At 54.7% G+C, this 15935-nt stretch overlaps 1 protein-coding gene across 1 annotated transcript in view; it reads right to left on the bottom strand.

Moving 5' to 3' along the window:
* CCDC57 (coiled-coil domain containing 57) overlaps nt 1–15935 on the bottom strand; it is a 104564-nt gene that overhangs the window by 35225 nt on the left and 53404 nt on the right. Inside the window, exons 16-17 of the mRNA XM_047093993.1 lie at nt 12425–12611; nt 3220–3311 (exon numbers count right to left, since the gene is read on the bottom strand). Coding sequence (XP_046949949.1) covers nt 3220–3311; nt 12425–12611 — 279 coding nt within the window. The remainder of the gene's footprint in view (nt 1–3219; nt 3312–12424; nt 12612–15935) is intronic.

The following is a 15935-nucleotide window of genomic DNA, read 5'->3' on the forward strand; positions in this document are numbered from 1 at the left end:
CGAAGCAGGCTCCGGGCTCCGAGCTGTCAGCACAGAGCCCGACGCGGGGCTCGAACTCAAGAGCCGCGAGATCATGACCTGAGCTGAAGTTGGATGCTCAACCGACTGGGCCACCCAGGTGCCCCTACAGTTTTAAATAGTTGAAAAAAATCAAAAGAAGGATGTTTCATGACATGAAAATTACATGAAATTAAACATTTCAGGATCCGTAAAGTTTTACCAGAGCACCACCCATGCCCACCTGTTCACACACCACCTGAGACACCTTCAGGCTCATCGCGGAGCTAAACTGTCACAGAGAATGTAGGGTCCTTAAAGGTGGGGCCCTACATAGTTGGTCTCCAGCCCTTTACAGAAAAGTTTGCATCGGCCTTGATATTATCTCAGAAACATAGTGTTGGATGAAAGCACCGTGCAGAAAGATACATACACGACCAGGCGTGATTTATACGGATTTTCAAATATCTGCTGAGACAAAGTCTGAAGGGGGGGGATGTCTGGTAGGACACTCAAGGGGGTTTTCACTTTATAACATTTTGTTTATTAAGTTGGATGGTGTAGTTACATTAGTCTTGGTATCTTCTTAGAAGTCTAAAATATTTATAATAAAAATACATAAATGACAATATCCACTGAGTAAAGACCAAACGGGGAGAACAGCTAAGAAAATTTTGTAAAGGGGCAGAAACAAGGACTATTACAAAGCTATGGTATTAAAGGGGAAGAGACCCTTCACTGGGACCATGTGGAAAATAAATGCAGACCTGAATCTCACAACGCACAGGTGTCACTCCACGGTCTGCAAAATACCGTCCTGGCTCTTCCAAAATGTCAGTGTTGTGAAGGACAAACGAGGTCAGAAGGCCCCCTCTGGGGTGGAGGAGATGTCCACACAAGCACCTGCACGTGACCGTGTGCACACCACGCACATGCATAAATACATCTCCATGTGCACCACACACAACCACACACGCTCACGCACAGGTACGCAAGTGCTAGAGGCAACACGGGTCCCGGACTTGGGATTGGCAAAATCTGAGTATAGAACATGTATGAAATTCTAGGATTGTGTTTTATTTTTGTTATTTGAGAGAGAGAGAGAGAGAGAGAGAGAGAGAGAGAAGAGCGTGGAAGTGTGTGCATAAGCAGGAGAGGGGCAAAGGGAGGCAGAGGGAGAGAGATAGGGAGAGACAGAGAATCTTAAGCAGGCTTCATGCTCAGCATGGAGCCCAACATGGAGCTTGATCCCATGACCCTGGCTGGGACCATAACTTGAGCCAAAAATCAAGAGTTGGACGCTCAACCAACTGAGCCACCCAGGCACCCCATGGATCGTATTAATGTTATGTTTCCTAATTTTCATAATGTCAGAAGGTATCTTTGTTTTCAGACATGAAGGGGCTTATTCTTAGCTGGTCCGGGAGCAAAACTGTCTGACTCTGTGTGTCTCTCTCTACCTTTCCTCCATCTATATTTCTTTATCCATCCATCCATCTAACATCTGTCTATCGTCTGTCTATTATCTATCTATCCAACTAACAGCGATATCACGTATCTATCCATCACCTATCCATCCATCCATCCATCATCTATCTATCCAACATCTATCTATCATCTATCCATTATCTATCCATCCATCTATCATCCATCCATCTATCCATCTATCATCTATCTATCCATCCATCCATCTAAAACGTGGGGGAGGCAGAGGGAAGGAACAGAAAGAATGACAAACCAAATGTAGTAACGAGTTAACAACTGGTGAATCTAGGTGAAGGGTATATGTGTTATTTTTACAACTTTGCGTAAATCTGAAATCATTTCAAAATAAAACATTAATTTAAAAAATACATAAGAGTCGAGATGTTTAGCACATGATAAAAATACCAGTTCGAAGTCAGTGAGAAAAAGGAGGGTAATTACTTATGGCTGTCATGATAATTTGTGAGACAGCACAGCCAGAAGAAATGGGTGGATATTTACCTAAACTCAAAATAGAGGAAAACACTCTAAGCCAAAAACCAGTGAAATAAACCATTCAAGTACACCGGTGGAGCTCATTAAAGACAGTTCTCTGTGGACTAAAAAACAAAAAAAAGAAAACATATGACATATGGCACATGACAAAGGTTTACGATAGACAAGCAGCAGTTCCGTCGTGTGTGAAAACCTCTTAAGAACTAACAAGCACAAGGATGCCTGGGTGGCCCAATCGGTTGGGCATCCAACTCTTGATTTTAGCTCAGGTCGTGATCTCATGGTTGTGAGATGGAGCCCTGAGTCGGGCTCTGAGCTGGGAGCCTGCTTGGGATTCTCTCTCTCTCTCAAAACAAAAACTGACAAACACAGACATACAAGTAGAAAAATTAACAAAATACGTGTATAAATAACCCACAAAAGAAGACATACAAATGGCCAATAAACAGATTACAAACTTTAATACCACTAAGGATATAAAAAAACTTTTAAAAGATGCAACTTAAAAAAAAATTTTTTTTTAACGTTTATTTATTTTTGAGACAGAGAGAGACAGAGCATGAACGGGGGAAGGGTCAGAGAGAGGGAGACACAGAATCCGAAACAGGCTCCGGGCTCTGAGCTGTCAGCACAGAGCCCGACGCGGGGCTCGAACTCATGGACCGCGAGATCGTGACCTGAGCCGAAGTCGGCCGCTTAACCGACCGAGCCACCCAGGTGCCTCAAAGATGCAATTTTTTTAACCCATCATATTGGTGAAGATTTGAAAAATAATACCCAGGTGGGTAAAGCTACAGTAAAATATACATATGATATAATTTGTAATTTTATGTTTATTTTTGTATTTATTTTTATTTTTTTTATTTTTTTAATCTTATTTTTTAAACTTATTTTTGAGGGAGAGAGACCGAGCGAGCACGCACACAAGCAGGCTCTCCGATGTCAGCGCAGAGCCCAACGTGGGGCTCGAACTCGCAAACTGTGAGATCATGACCTGAGCCAAGATCAAGACTCGGATGCTTAAACCGACTGAGTCGCCCAGGTGCCCCTATTTTTGTAACTTTAAAAAACAGAAGGAAACACACTGAGACGTCACAGGCAACTATGTTCAGCTGCTGAAAAATGGAGACCTTTTCAATCACGTCTACTGGATTTTGACGTTTCGGTAACGAAACGCAATACTTAAGCAATTGGTAGAAAGTTGCTGAAAATGCTGTTCTTAGATACAGGAATAAGTATTACCTGAGCTGCAGAGTGGGGCTTCACCTGCCCCAAAGGTGCTTCACTCTGGTTCCAGGCCTCAGGAGTGGGCAGGGGTTGATGAGGTGGTTTCCCTAGAACAAGAACAAGGAGAGGAAAAGGATTCGCTTTCTCATTATTTCTCCTTCTCCTTCTTTTTCACCTTTTTATTTTAACGTAAGCTCTATGCCCAACACGGGGCTTAAACTCACACCCGGAGATCAAGCGTCACATGCTCCACTGACTGAGCCAGCCACGCACCAGAAGGGTTTGCTTTCTGCGTGCACCTCCTTTCTGGGTCTCCCTCACGCCAAGCACAAACCCCGAGAAGAACACCGCGTTCCTCCTCTACCCCAGTCGCTTCTCTCCTGCAGCACGCGGTGGGGGGTGACGCGCACACGAGACGTCCCGCGGCTGCGTGTGGCCTGACACGGCTTCTCAAAGCAGAAATCAACACCTTCGCTAACCGTCCCAGAGTGCGCTCTCTCTGCAGCACAGAAAAGTAAGCCGCAGGAGGTCAAATGAATAAACTCAAACATCCCGCCTGTCATCTTGCAAGCACCCTGTCTTACTCAGAAATGATCCGGGTCGCCAAAGAATACCCCTTCGTTAACTCAACTTGGGTTAAGTTACCTAAAAATGTAGGAAATGCATCTTTAAGCTGACAATACTACAAGATACAACTACTGTTGAAATAAGGTCTGTCAGAATGACGAATCATCGTGGCTAAACACAAGCTTAGTGAGGACTCCGAGGTTTTGGGGTGTGTGTGAGCTGTAAACACTGATATTTACTGTATTAGAAACTGAAACAGAAATTTTGAAAAAGCTTATTATCCATCCGTCCGGAGATGGTGGTGAATATATTGCATGTTATTAGCATCTAGGTACTCAAGGAACCAGCCCTGTCACCGTGGAGCTCCAGCAATGGGTCCCAGAGTACTCCGTCAGCTTCCTCCAGGAGATAAAAGCACATGGGAAGGACAGAATTCGGAAGTGAACTTGTTTTGTTTCGATTTTAAACCCGGAGCTTAAAAGCCATGGAATCCGAAGACCCACGAATGGCCGACGAGCCCCCGCAGAGATGGTCCGCATCATCAGTCGTCAGGGAAACGCAGACTCTAAACCACAGTGAGCTACGGCTTCTCACTCATCAGAACGGACAGAACGGACAAGACGGGAAGTCAGTGGTGCCCGGGATGTGGAGAAGTCGGAACCCATGCAAACTGCCACTGGCAAAGTAAGGCAGTGCGGTCACTGTGCGAAAAGTTGCACTTCGATAAGAAGAGAGAAGAGGAGAAAAACGAGACAAGAGGGAAATCTCTAGAGCGAGGCCAGCGTGCCTGTCGTCGGGAGGACCTTCCACGAGCCTGTGGAAAGGCTGCATGGGTCTCGGCCGCGGTCTCAGCCACAGGCGCCCCGGTTATTCGCTGTCAGCGCGTCTGGAGACCCACGGTCCCCCTCCCGACCTACTGTCTGTCACACACCCAGCGTCCACCTCCTCCGTCTCCTCACGCAGGCACTTCTCTGTCTCACGGCATCACAGGAAAGGGGAGACAGCTCGGTAAGGCTGTGTTGAGACCACAGTCACAGGACTTTATTTACAATATATGGCTATAATTGCTCTATTTTCTTATTAGCTGTTATCCTAGTCTCTTACCGCGCTTAACTTATAAACATTATCGTGGGCGCGTACGTCTAGGAGGAAACGTGGAATGCGTAGTGTTCGGTACTGTCTGCCGTTTCGGGCACCCCCTGGGGCCGAGGGGCCCGCTGTACTTTGGGCACAGGCTTCTGCTGGCGGTGCCCGGCCCACTCTGAGATGCTCCCAGTTGCGCGAGGCAGGATTTCCAGAGCTCCAGTCGAGAAGAACGTGGACTCTTCTGACCTGGAACCAAAATCCAATGGATCAAGAATTGGTCACTGAGGACGGAAGGGATGGGCAGGGGCGATGGCAGCTCTTCTCTGGATACGTGGCTTTCACGGTCGACGTCCTAGCTCTAGACGGGGCCCGTTCTCCCTCCTCTTAGCCAGCCGCAGTCTGTAAGGCTTCAGGGGTCTCCGCTTTTGTGAGCTGATGTGAAACATCTCTAAGTGGCATCTTCTTCTCTCCCTAAGTCCTTCAGAACCCAGATACTCTTGTTGAGTCTTCTTACTTTTTTCTTTTTTTAAGTTTATTTGTTTTGAGAGAGAGAGAGCAGGGGAGGAGCAGAGAGAGAGAGAGAGAGAGAGAGAGAGAGAGAGAAAGTGAGTCCCAAGCAGGCTCCTGCTGTCAGCACAGAGCCCAAAGCGGGGCTCAAACTCACGGACCATGAGATCATGACCTGAGCTGAAACCAAGAGTCGGACGCTCAACCCACTGAGCCCCCGGGCGCCCCAGTCTTCTTTTTTTTGTTCAAAAGCAAATCACAGGCCCAAACCAGGGCTTTATGCCTGACCTAGCTGCAACCTCCCCCAGAAATGCAGCTTTAACCGGTTGTCAGGAGCCCTGTAGTCAGTGGAGTCTGCCACTGGGTCCTCTCCAACCCCAAAGGACCCCGGCCCTTACAGGTAGGGAAGGGGATCTGGCTGCAAACAATCCTTTTCTTTCGCTAATGTACCTCTTGCCCCCACTGTCCTTCCTATAAGAACCTTCCACTCTGTGGAGCCCCTCTGAGCCCCCTCTGCTCGCTGCATGGGATGCTGCCTGAGTCCTGAATCGCTCAACAAAGGCAATCAGATCTACAAATTCACCCGCTTGAATTTTGTTTCTTAACACCCTCCTGCAACACAGTTCTTTACTTGCACCGGTGCCCTGAGAATCGGTGCTCCGTTTTACCGGGACTTGACTGGAAACACGGGCGGTGCGGGCCAGATTTGGGCATATGCTCACTTAGTTGTCAGGACCGGTCACCAGAAGTTACTCCGGTTGACTTAAGGAGCCGAGGCACACAGCTGGCGAAGAGCTGGGAAGGTCACCTCCAGCAGGCCATGGAGCCTCAGGGTAGTTCTGAAACCTTGGGATAAAAGGAATTTGCTCAAAATCATTTAGCAGATGAAACCAGTGCGTTACTGGCTTCCTGGCCTCATCAGGACAACAAACGAGAAGCTTGTAAAGAGTCCAATCTGGACTCCTGATGGAAACTTCTAGCAAAGTGAACTCAGGAAAGCCAGCTCGGTGTATTAACATTCTTGCTACACCTATGGACATAATCCAGCCAAGTGACCAACCAGCCTTGCTTATGATCACGAATCACCCTTGTTTGAGCTTATGTTTTATCCGAAGCGGTAAAGAAAAACGGTAAGAAAACATATGCTCTGGAGTGGAAACCGCTCTGAGGGCAGCAAGGCCTCGGCCCCCACGGCCCGCCTCCTGCCCCACAGACCTGCAAGTTGAGGCGCGCTTGCACTTTACGAGGTCAACCCACAGTTTCCCTGACAGCCCCTCCCCTTAGAAAAACCAGATCCGGGGACGCCTGGGGGGCTCGGTCGGTCGGGCGTCCGACTTCAGCTCAGGTCATGATCTCACAGTTCGTGGGTTCGAGCCCCGCGTCGGGCTCTGGGCTGACGGCTCGGAGCCTGGAGCCTAGTTCAGATTCTGTGTCTCCCTCTCTCTCTGCACCCCCGCCCCCTGCTCTCGCTGTCTCTCTCCCTCTCTCAAAAATAAACAAACACTAAAAGAAGAAGAAGAACCAGATCCGGCTCCACTTGCAATTCAGGGTCCTTATTCTGCAACTCGCGACTGGCCCTTTCCTCGGAGCTGGCTGTCACTGCTGAACGACAAGAAAGTCCCATATCTGTATCTTTTTTCATAGGTGTCCAAGAGCCATATTTTGCCTCCTTCTGGAAACGACCCTTCCAAACACCTGATTAAAAACGTCATTTTTCTGCCCCCGACGGCGCTGAACATCAGAAAGGACACTGCACAACCTGACCGGCAGGACCTGTGACTGTCTGGATATTTCACGCCGAGTGACGCAGCGGGAAAATGGACGGCGCACGCGGTGAGGACGGGAAGGAGAATCGGGCAAGATTTTAACACAAAAATCGTGGTTCTTGGCAACTACACGTATATTTAGAAAGAACGTTAATAAGTTGGTATGATAAGGCTGCTAAAGGAACAGGTTTGGGGCGCCTGGGTGGCGCAGTCGGCTAAGCGTCCGACTTCAGCCAGGTCATGATCTCGCGGTCCGGGAGTTCGAGCCCCGCGTCGGGCTCTGGGCTGATGGCTCAGAGCCTGGAGCCTGTTTCCGATTCTGTGTCTCCCTCTCTCTCTGCCCCTCCCCCGTTCATGCTCTGTCTCTCTCTGTCCCCAAAATAAATAAACGTTGAAAAAAAAAAAAATTAAAAAAAAAAAAAAAAAAAAGTAAAATTCAACACGTTTGAAAACGACTAAAAAATCCTGAAACTCTCCTAAACAACTTGAGTGAAACAGAAAACCTGAGTCCATAATGGCAGAGTATCTGGACATTAATCAAAGTGATGACGCTATCCCTCAAAACCTTGACACTCAGATGGAAGATTCACACCTTAAAAAATGCAATCACTAAACAAGAATAAAGTAAATGTTAACGAAATCAGGAAAAGAATAATCAAACAAACCCAAAGAAAGGAATGAATCAACGTGAAATGTAAACTTGCAAAGACACAGGAATCCGGGGCGCCTGGGTGGGGCCCTGTGTCTCCCTCTCTCTCTGTCCCTAACCCACTTGCATTCTGTCTCTGTCTTTCTCAAAAATAAATAAACATTAAAAAAAATAAAAAAATAAAAAAAGACACAGGAATCCATCCACTGGCGGGAGGGAGGGAGGGAGGGGGAGGGCGAGGGGGAGGGGGAGGGAAAGAGGGAGAGATAGAGGAAGAGGGGGAAGGGAGAGAGAAAGAGGGAGGGAGAGGGACAGAGAGAGAGAGATGAAGGGAGAGAGGGAGGGGGAAGAGAGGGAGAGAGATGGAGAGGGAAAGAGACAACATGGGCGAGAGACTGAGGGAGAGAGCAGGAGGGAAGGAGGGGGGCGGGGGGAGAGGAGAGAGATTCCCAGCAGGTCTAATGAGATCTCCAGAAGAGATTAGAAAGAAGGGAAGAACATCTAAAGAAACAATGGCTAAAAATTTCAAAGAATGGGAAAAACCAACAAACCACAAGTCTTAAGATTAAAAAAAACAATCCCATTCCTGAGCAGGTTAAAGTAACACCAGCCCACTCCCGCTCAGACCCAGGCTGGCGTCACAGGAGAAGAGCGGCCAGAGGGAACAGGGACACCCCCCCCCAACCCCCCAAGGAAGGGGCTTCACCGGCCAAGGGCCAACTTCTTCAAAGACAGAGAAACACCCGCTATGAAAAGGTTATAAGAAAATGCCGACATGGAATTTTCTCCAGCCAAGCCATCATTCTAGACCCTGGTTCAAAACAAAATGTGGGCCGCCAGAGAGAGGCTCCAGGAAGGTGTGGCCGCAGGCGTCAAGGAGCCCCTGGCAGGCGGATGCAAAACAACAGATCACCTTCTGCTTACAACAGGCTTTTAAACGTGCATGTAATTATGAAAAAGAAAGGTGAGGAACTATTTACTCACGTGTACCTGCTAAACAGTGTGGGGTCAGCAGGCCAACGAAAGCCTCATTTGTCCCTTTTCAAACTTTTTTCAAATGTTTTTATTTATTTTTGAGAATCCCAAGCAGGCTCCAGGCTCTGAGCTGTCAGCACAGAGCCCAACGCGGACTCGAACCCACGAACCGTGAGACCACGACCCGAACCGAAGTCTGGACGCTTAACCGACTGAGCCACCCGGGCGCCCCAAATGTTTATTTTTGAGAGAGGGAGAAAGAGAGCACACGTGCAAATGGGAGAGGGGCAAAGAGCGAAGGAGACACAGAATTCACGGCAGGCTCTGGGGTCTGAGCTGCCGGCACAGAGCCCGACGTGGGGCTCGAACTCAACGGACTGTGAAATCACGACCTGAGCTGAAGTCCAGATGCTTAACCAACGGAGCCCCCAGGCGCCCCTGTCTTTTTTTTTTTTTTTTAGCAAATCACTTCTGGACGGACAACAAGTTCAGCAGGAAAACGACATGATGAGGCATCACGCACTGGCAGCACACACGCACTGGAAATCCGAGCTAAACGACGACGCGTTTTCCCTGAGCGGACAGGCCCAAACAGCTCCGAACGAGCACGGCGTCTTGCGAGGCTGCGGTCGGACAAGCGCTTTCATTCACTGTTGGGAACGCACGAGACCCGCTTCGGCTGGAGGTGGGCTCGGCCGTCCGGGCCCCACGCGTCCTGAGAGGGCCGGTCCAGAGCTCGTGTGGCACCTGCTCCAGCGTGGGGCCGTGTGGGGGCTTGCACACTCACACCGTGATGGACGGACAGGCGCCCGGCACCGCCTCCGGGCCGCGGGTTTGCTCAGGTCAGTAATCTGTGCTTTCCTGTAGGAATTAACACCTCCCTGCACACACTTACATCTTTGCAATGAGCAAGCAGCCTTTTTATAATCAGAACACACAAAAACTCAGGGGAAAAGGCCAGGTATGAAAGGCTCCAGGCTGTGTGACTCCAAGTGCCAGGCACCCTGGGAAAAGGCAGAGCTGTGGGGACAGGACAAGGATGCAGGGCTGCCGGGGCGGGGGAGGGACGAGCAGGCGAAACGTCCCTGCACGAGGCTTCCGACAGCACCGTGGCGGGTACGTGGGCAGGCTGTGCGCGAGGGGCGGGCACGCGGACCGGCTCTGGGCCTTCCCGGCAGTTTTGCTGTGATCCTGCAACTGCCCCCGAAGCAAAGTCTTTACAACAGCACTGGATGTGAAGATTCTTGCAAATGACCCCTCGAGGAGCCCCGGGCTGCGGAGACGGGGACGGGGTGCTTGCCGCAGGCAGCTGAGGGAGGACACATCCCGGGGCGGGTGCAGGCGGGGCCGGGGGGGGGGGGGGGGTGGTGGTCTGCAGAGGCGCCCGGAAAAGCGCCCGGAAAAGCACCTGGAAACCACAGGAGACAGATGATGCCACCTCGGCTGGACTGTCTTACGTTATTCATGCTGTTAAACGATGATATTTTCGTCACAGTTGGTTTACACGCCACCTGTATTTACGCACCAGATAAATCATCTCTGTAAAATAAATGCAGACAGACCAGTCTCGCCTAAAGCCTTTGCCATGAGGTCCAAGCACGCCTGTGGGAGAGCAGAAACCCCACCACCCGCATGGTTTGGGGGAAGATGGCCTTCCCAGAAGGAAGCAAACTGAGAGCGTTTGGTACAGCTGCAGATTGCAAACGATACAGAAGTATTCAGAGAAAAGTCCCAACATCTCATTCGGTAGCTTCCTCCCCAAACCGCGGAGAAACGGACACGCTTCTTCACAGCCCTCCGTCTATGTGCGTGCACAGTCACACGCACGCGCACACACCGTCTCCCGTGTGCCCGCCTGCTGACACAGACACGCTCTCCGGCGGTGGCTTCTGTCCGCAAACGGCTTGTCCAGGCGGCATCTGCCCAAGAGGGGTCAGTTGACCCGGTGGTGCACAGACGACACCGGGCCCACGATGAGAATAAGCGTTAGGAGCTTTGGGGGTGACCTGGCACCGCCACCTTTTTATTGTATTTGCCAAAGCATCACCCGCAAAGGACTGGAGTCGAACGGCGGAAAAGCCAGCTCTCCGCCCCACCTGGTTCGAGTTGCGGGTGGAGGCAGCACCCGGTGGGGGTGACCTGCAGGGAGCCCAGCGGCGCCCCAAGCTCTGGACTCCGGGGTCTGCCCTGTTTCCAATTACTTTCTCACCACAGCGAAAGCGCTGCTGAGAATATCCTGCACATACATCCTTTTCCCCCGTGAAGTATCTTTTAATTAGATTTTTAAGAGAAGGATTGCCGATTCAAAGGGCAGAATCGTAGAAAGAGACAGACGCAGTCAAGTTGTCCAAAAGGCTTCAACGACGAAGACCCCCGCCGACACGCACGTGCCCCGTGCTCCTCACTGCCAAGTGACACTGCTCAATCTGAGGTTCAGACTCAATGCTGACTTCAGTGGCTTCCTCAGACTCCTGAGGCCACGTGTCACCCGCACCCTCATCAGCTACGTGCACTTCTCCTGGGACTGGCCATCTGGGCCCTTGCGTGTGATCTGTAGGCACCTGTTTTAGGTATCGATCCTTTCCGCCCGTCAGACACGTCGAAAACATCTCCCTTTGTCTGTGTTCGCTGCGTCCTTTCCTTAGAGACGTTTAAATGTACCGTCACAGCGGTTGATCTTTGCCTTCCCCCGCCTATGGGGTAGTTTACTTTTCAGCCTCGTTTAGGGAAGCCTTTCTCCGTGCTTACGGTTGCTGCGAAGATGAGCATAGCTAATAGTGCACAGACGATGGGGAGAGGGCAGTGTGGACTGAATATCGCACCACTGCTCGCATGAAGGCCTCAGAAAACGAGGACAGCCACAGGTCCAGGAGACAGCAGAGTGCTACGGGCCACCAGGTACCACTCTATGGCGGCGCTTTATAGGCTGGCAGCTAAATCCGGGCCACGCCGGCCGTCTTCCCTCGCCTGGAACGACGTGCCGTCAGTCTACCATCGGCTCGGAGCATACGACTTCCGTACTGGTTTGTTCAGAGACCTTATCCTGTACGCTGTGGCTTGTGAAATGCCACTACTATAAATGAAGTCCTGCAGTGAACCCGCATCTAATAAATTCTCGCCAAAGCGGTATCCGTCTGAGTCTCGCCGGCTGCAAGCGAAGCCCCGGGGTTCTGTGAGCTCACAGAACTCACAGTGGCTGCCGGGGCCCGTGCCGCAGGCTGGAACAAGGGCACGTCTCTTTCCAGCCCGGTTTCAGCACTGCCTGTCGGTCTCGGAACCCAGCACCCTCTCAGACACCCGTAGGCAGCTGGGCCCGGGTCGCGGTGCAGACACAGCGGCCGTCACTCGGAGAAGCCCAGCACAGCCGGCCCAGGAACACGGTGGCCCAGAAAGGCCGCCCGCTTTGCAGTATTTTTCTCACAAGTGCTGCCACAGGAACCGGTTCGTGGAAACCCCGTGGCAGCGTGAAGCTCCGCTCTGTGCCCGTGACCCCTGACCCCAGCTTCACTCCACAAGGGAGGCTTCTGTTCTCCCGCCTGAGAAGCCAGGCCAGGCCAGGCCCTCCCCCGGCCCGTTCTCGCCGCAGGGTGGCAAAGCTTCCCCCCTTCCGGGCGGCAGGCCAGGAGAGAGCAGGTCTGTGAGGCCCCCGGCCCGCCAACCCCACGCTCACCTGGGCCGCGGCCCAGCTCCGCTCGGAGCCTGTTTCCCGTCTCCAGGAGCTGCTCCTTCTCCAGGCGGAGGCGGACGATTTCTCGGGCCGCCTCCTTCAGTTTCCTCTGGAGTCGGGGCACAGACGACACCTGCGGGGGCTGTGGCTTCTGGTCTTCGGTCCCCATGGGTCCTTGGTCTGCAGGGACCTGTGAACAAAGCCATAGGCAGAGAGCTTGTAAGCCCAGCCCTCCAGGCGGGAGAGGGGCAGGCTGGCCGCCCCAGAGCCCGCACCCCTGGGGAACATCCTTGCAGGATGAGACAGAGGAAGGGCCAGCGAGTCTTGACAATGAAATGGGGACCCCACATGCAGGAGGCCACCTCTTCCGTGAGCGGGGTGAACGAAGACCACAGACCGTGGAGACCAGGCCTGCTTCTGGCCTCTTGCGACCCCCACCGAGCCCGTACCTTTCCAGCAAGGACAACGAGGAGCCAGCTGGCACCCACACTCGGCCTCCGGGACTCACGAGGGCTGCGTATGCACCAGGGTGACAGGCTGGGTGCACAGGTCATGGGCACCGGGGTCACCTGGAGTGGAGGAGCCGGCAGAGGCCTCCCTCCGCTCTCTTCCTTACTGTCTGGACCCTGCGCTGTGGGGTCCCTGTGCTGGGTCACCACATGGCCCCGATACACGCACGCAGTCCACTCAGAGGGGTGTTCGGAACGAGGCGGGGAGTAGAGAACGAGAGAGAGGAAGAGGAGAACGTGTGTGCGGGCTGCCTCTGAGCCAGACAGAGGCCCAGGAGGAACTGGTGTCCAAGGCCCCTAGGGAGGCAGGTGGCCCACTTAGGCACGGCTGCTCCCTACACCCATGAAAAGCTGCACTGTGCCCCTGTCCTGGCCACACACGCCGGAGCCAGAGCGGGAAGCAGCCCGGAGTCCCTGGAACAGACCAGCACGCTCTGTCCTGGCCTCGTTTCCTGGTGCGCCTCTCCAGGGCTGGCGGGCATCTGTGCCCTCCAGTGGCCACTGTTCCTCAGGCAGCCCGGAAGCCTCTGGAGTGTGCCAGGCTAGTTCGGCAGGAAGAGAGGTCGGGGCGGGGAGACGGCCCGAGGCACTGAGGCCCCAGCACCCAAATCCACACCCTCTCCCCAGTGGCGGGACCTGGGCCTGCTCTCAGCCTCGCCGACCTTCTCCCGAGGGCCCAGGACACGAGTGGGGCCCTCGGGTCTCTGGAGGAGCTGGGATAGACCCGGAGGAAGGGAGGACGGGGCGTGCCCTCCCCAGGAGCGCGGTGTTGGGAGTCACCTGAGCCACTTCACGTGAGGAAAGAGCAGCCCTGAAGAGACACTTGCTCAGAGGCCTCAGGGAAAACCGACTCTCGGGAGCAGGCCTGCAGCCGGCAAGGCGGCCCCCTGCAAGAGCCCGGAGTCGAGCCCTCACCGGGGGGGCCTGTGTCCAGGGTCTGGGGGGCCACACTTGCAAGTGGCCCAGCTCTAGCCCCCGTGGCTGCGCAGTGGGCTCTGCAGCCCTGTCCCCCAGCCGGGGGCCGTCCTGGGCTCCGTTTCCGACCCAACTGCCCTGATCTCTTTCTACGCTCTGCCCACGCCCACGCCCACGCCGTGACGCCTGTGACCACACGTTCCGGGACTCGCGAGCGACTGCGGGCTGGGGCCCAGGCGGGCCCCTCACGCCAGCCCCGTGGGCGTGCTCCCAGCATCCTGGCCAGGGAGGCGTCCCCGCGGGGACTCTGTTCCAAGGGCAGCGGCCGCCGGGCTCCACAGAGAAGCCCTTCGGGAGGCTGTCAGAGCAAGCCCCGACCCGGGGTGCAGAGGGGCGCTGGCCAGGGCGGCTGGCTCCCGCGGGTTCTCCTGAGGGTTGCCAAGGCTGCAGGCAGAGCCGGCGGGGAGGACCGCCAGCCAACACTGCCCCCCAGTGGACCCAGAGCGTCCCTCCCGTTGTGCTCGGGGCTGGAGGGTCGTTAGGACTGGGAGGAAGGTTGGCAGGGAGACCCCTGGGCCTCGGTCAATCCCCCCGGGCCGGGGGTCACCGGAGACAGGACAGCTGCAGGGATGTGCAGGTGCCGGGCGGGCAGTGGTCTCTGCTGCCCTTGGGGAGGGTGACTGAGCTCTGCGCGGTCCCTTGTCCTGGGCCGGGGGGTGTGGGACCTGCCTCCGCCCGGGAGAACGCGAGACTCGCACGGGAGCTACTAGGGCAGTGCCCTGGCGGCACCGACCCCCCTGCCCCGTTGCCACCGGCCCCCTCACCTTACGGGTTGCTCCCCGATCCGCCGACAGGTAAGTTGGCGACATCAGGCTCCCTGACACCTGGATGCTCCGGTCCGTGCCTCCCCAAAACGCACGTTCTCTTCAAACCACGGTTTCGAACAACCGACGTTTACCCCGGACGCAACGTCACGGCCTGGTACACAGGCCACGCGCAGACCTCACCAAGCGTCCGGTCACGTCCCACACAGCTGGTTTCTCCCGCCCTGGGCACAGAGCCCCACGTGACAGCTGTCTCCCGGGTCCCTGCGGGCTCCTGACAGGCCGGTTTTAATGCGTCGCCCGTGGCTGCAGTCTGCGGCCAGGCTGTGACCCCCGGGCGCGGCTGGCTCGGAAGCCCAGGACACCCGTCTGTCCCCGCGTCCGCGGTGGGAGCACACCCCTCGGAAGCAGCGTCCGCAAGCTGCTCCCCTGGAAAGCTGCCCTCTCCCTTCGTAACCGAGGCGTCATGGGTGCTGCGTCGCAGCCTCGTTCTCCTTTCTGCTTCAGGACGGCTGCCCGGTGCACCGGCCCCTCCGCATCTGGGGGACCGGCCTCCCGCCTCCACCCTCTCCTTGACCCCACGCTGCAAGTCCTGCTTATTCTGCGGCCAGCGCCTGAGGCCCTTGGGTGCCTGCGTCCTTCTGTCCCATCGCCCTGTTTCCGGGTCTCCGTGGTGGAGCCCACCACTTATCCTCCTTCCTCTCAGAGCGAGACACTCGGAAACAGGATCTCGGCACTGGGAGCGCTCAAGGCTCCGGGCCGCCGAGATGCTGGCGCTCCCGGGAACGGCCCTCGTCTGGGCACCGGGACCGGCCCTAGGTTTCCTGTGCCTCGATTTCTCCCCAAGGTCACACGTGCTTCAGCCCCAGCCTGCCTGCCACAGAATTAAACATCTGGATTTTAAATGCTGCTGATTTGTAGGATCTCTTCCCCCTAAGCAAGCGGGATCCGCGAAGCAGGCGAGGGGTATTATGGGAACCCCCACGCAGCCGACCTCGGGGCCGCGCACGGGCAGCATCTGAGATGAACGGTGGACACGGGGTGAGGGGGCCCGTGGCCGGGATGGCAGGAGGGCTGGCCCTCCGGGTGGTGTTTCTGTGTCCCGCCTCCCCTCTGGGCCGTTTCTCACACAGCTGTCTGCCCCGAGGCGCGTCCAGGCGCTTCCACGCCAGCAGGGAGTGGACCCACCTTCCCTCCAGTCCTCCGGTGACGGACGTGGTCCCGGAGCCGAGTCCCACTCATGCCCGTCAGTGCCGCCCCTGGGAC

Source organism: Lynx rufus, unplaced genomic scaffold (assembly GCF_022079265.1).
Source record: "Lynx rufus isolate CCGP_SWC_20201006 ecotype Redwood Valley unplaced genomic scaffold, mLynRuf1.p SCAF_37, whole genome shotgun sequence".
In the NCBI taxonomy this organism is placed as follows: domain Eukaryota; kingdom Metazoa; phylum Chordata; class Mammalia; order Carnivora; family Felidae; genus Lynx; species Lynx rufus.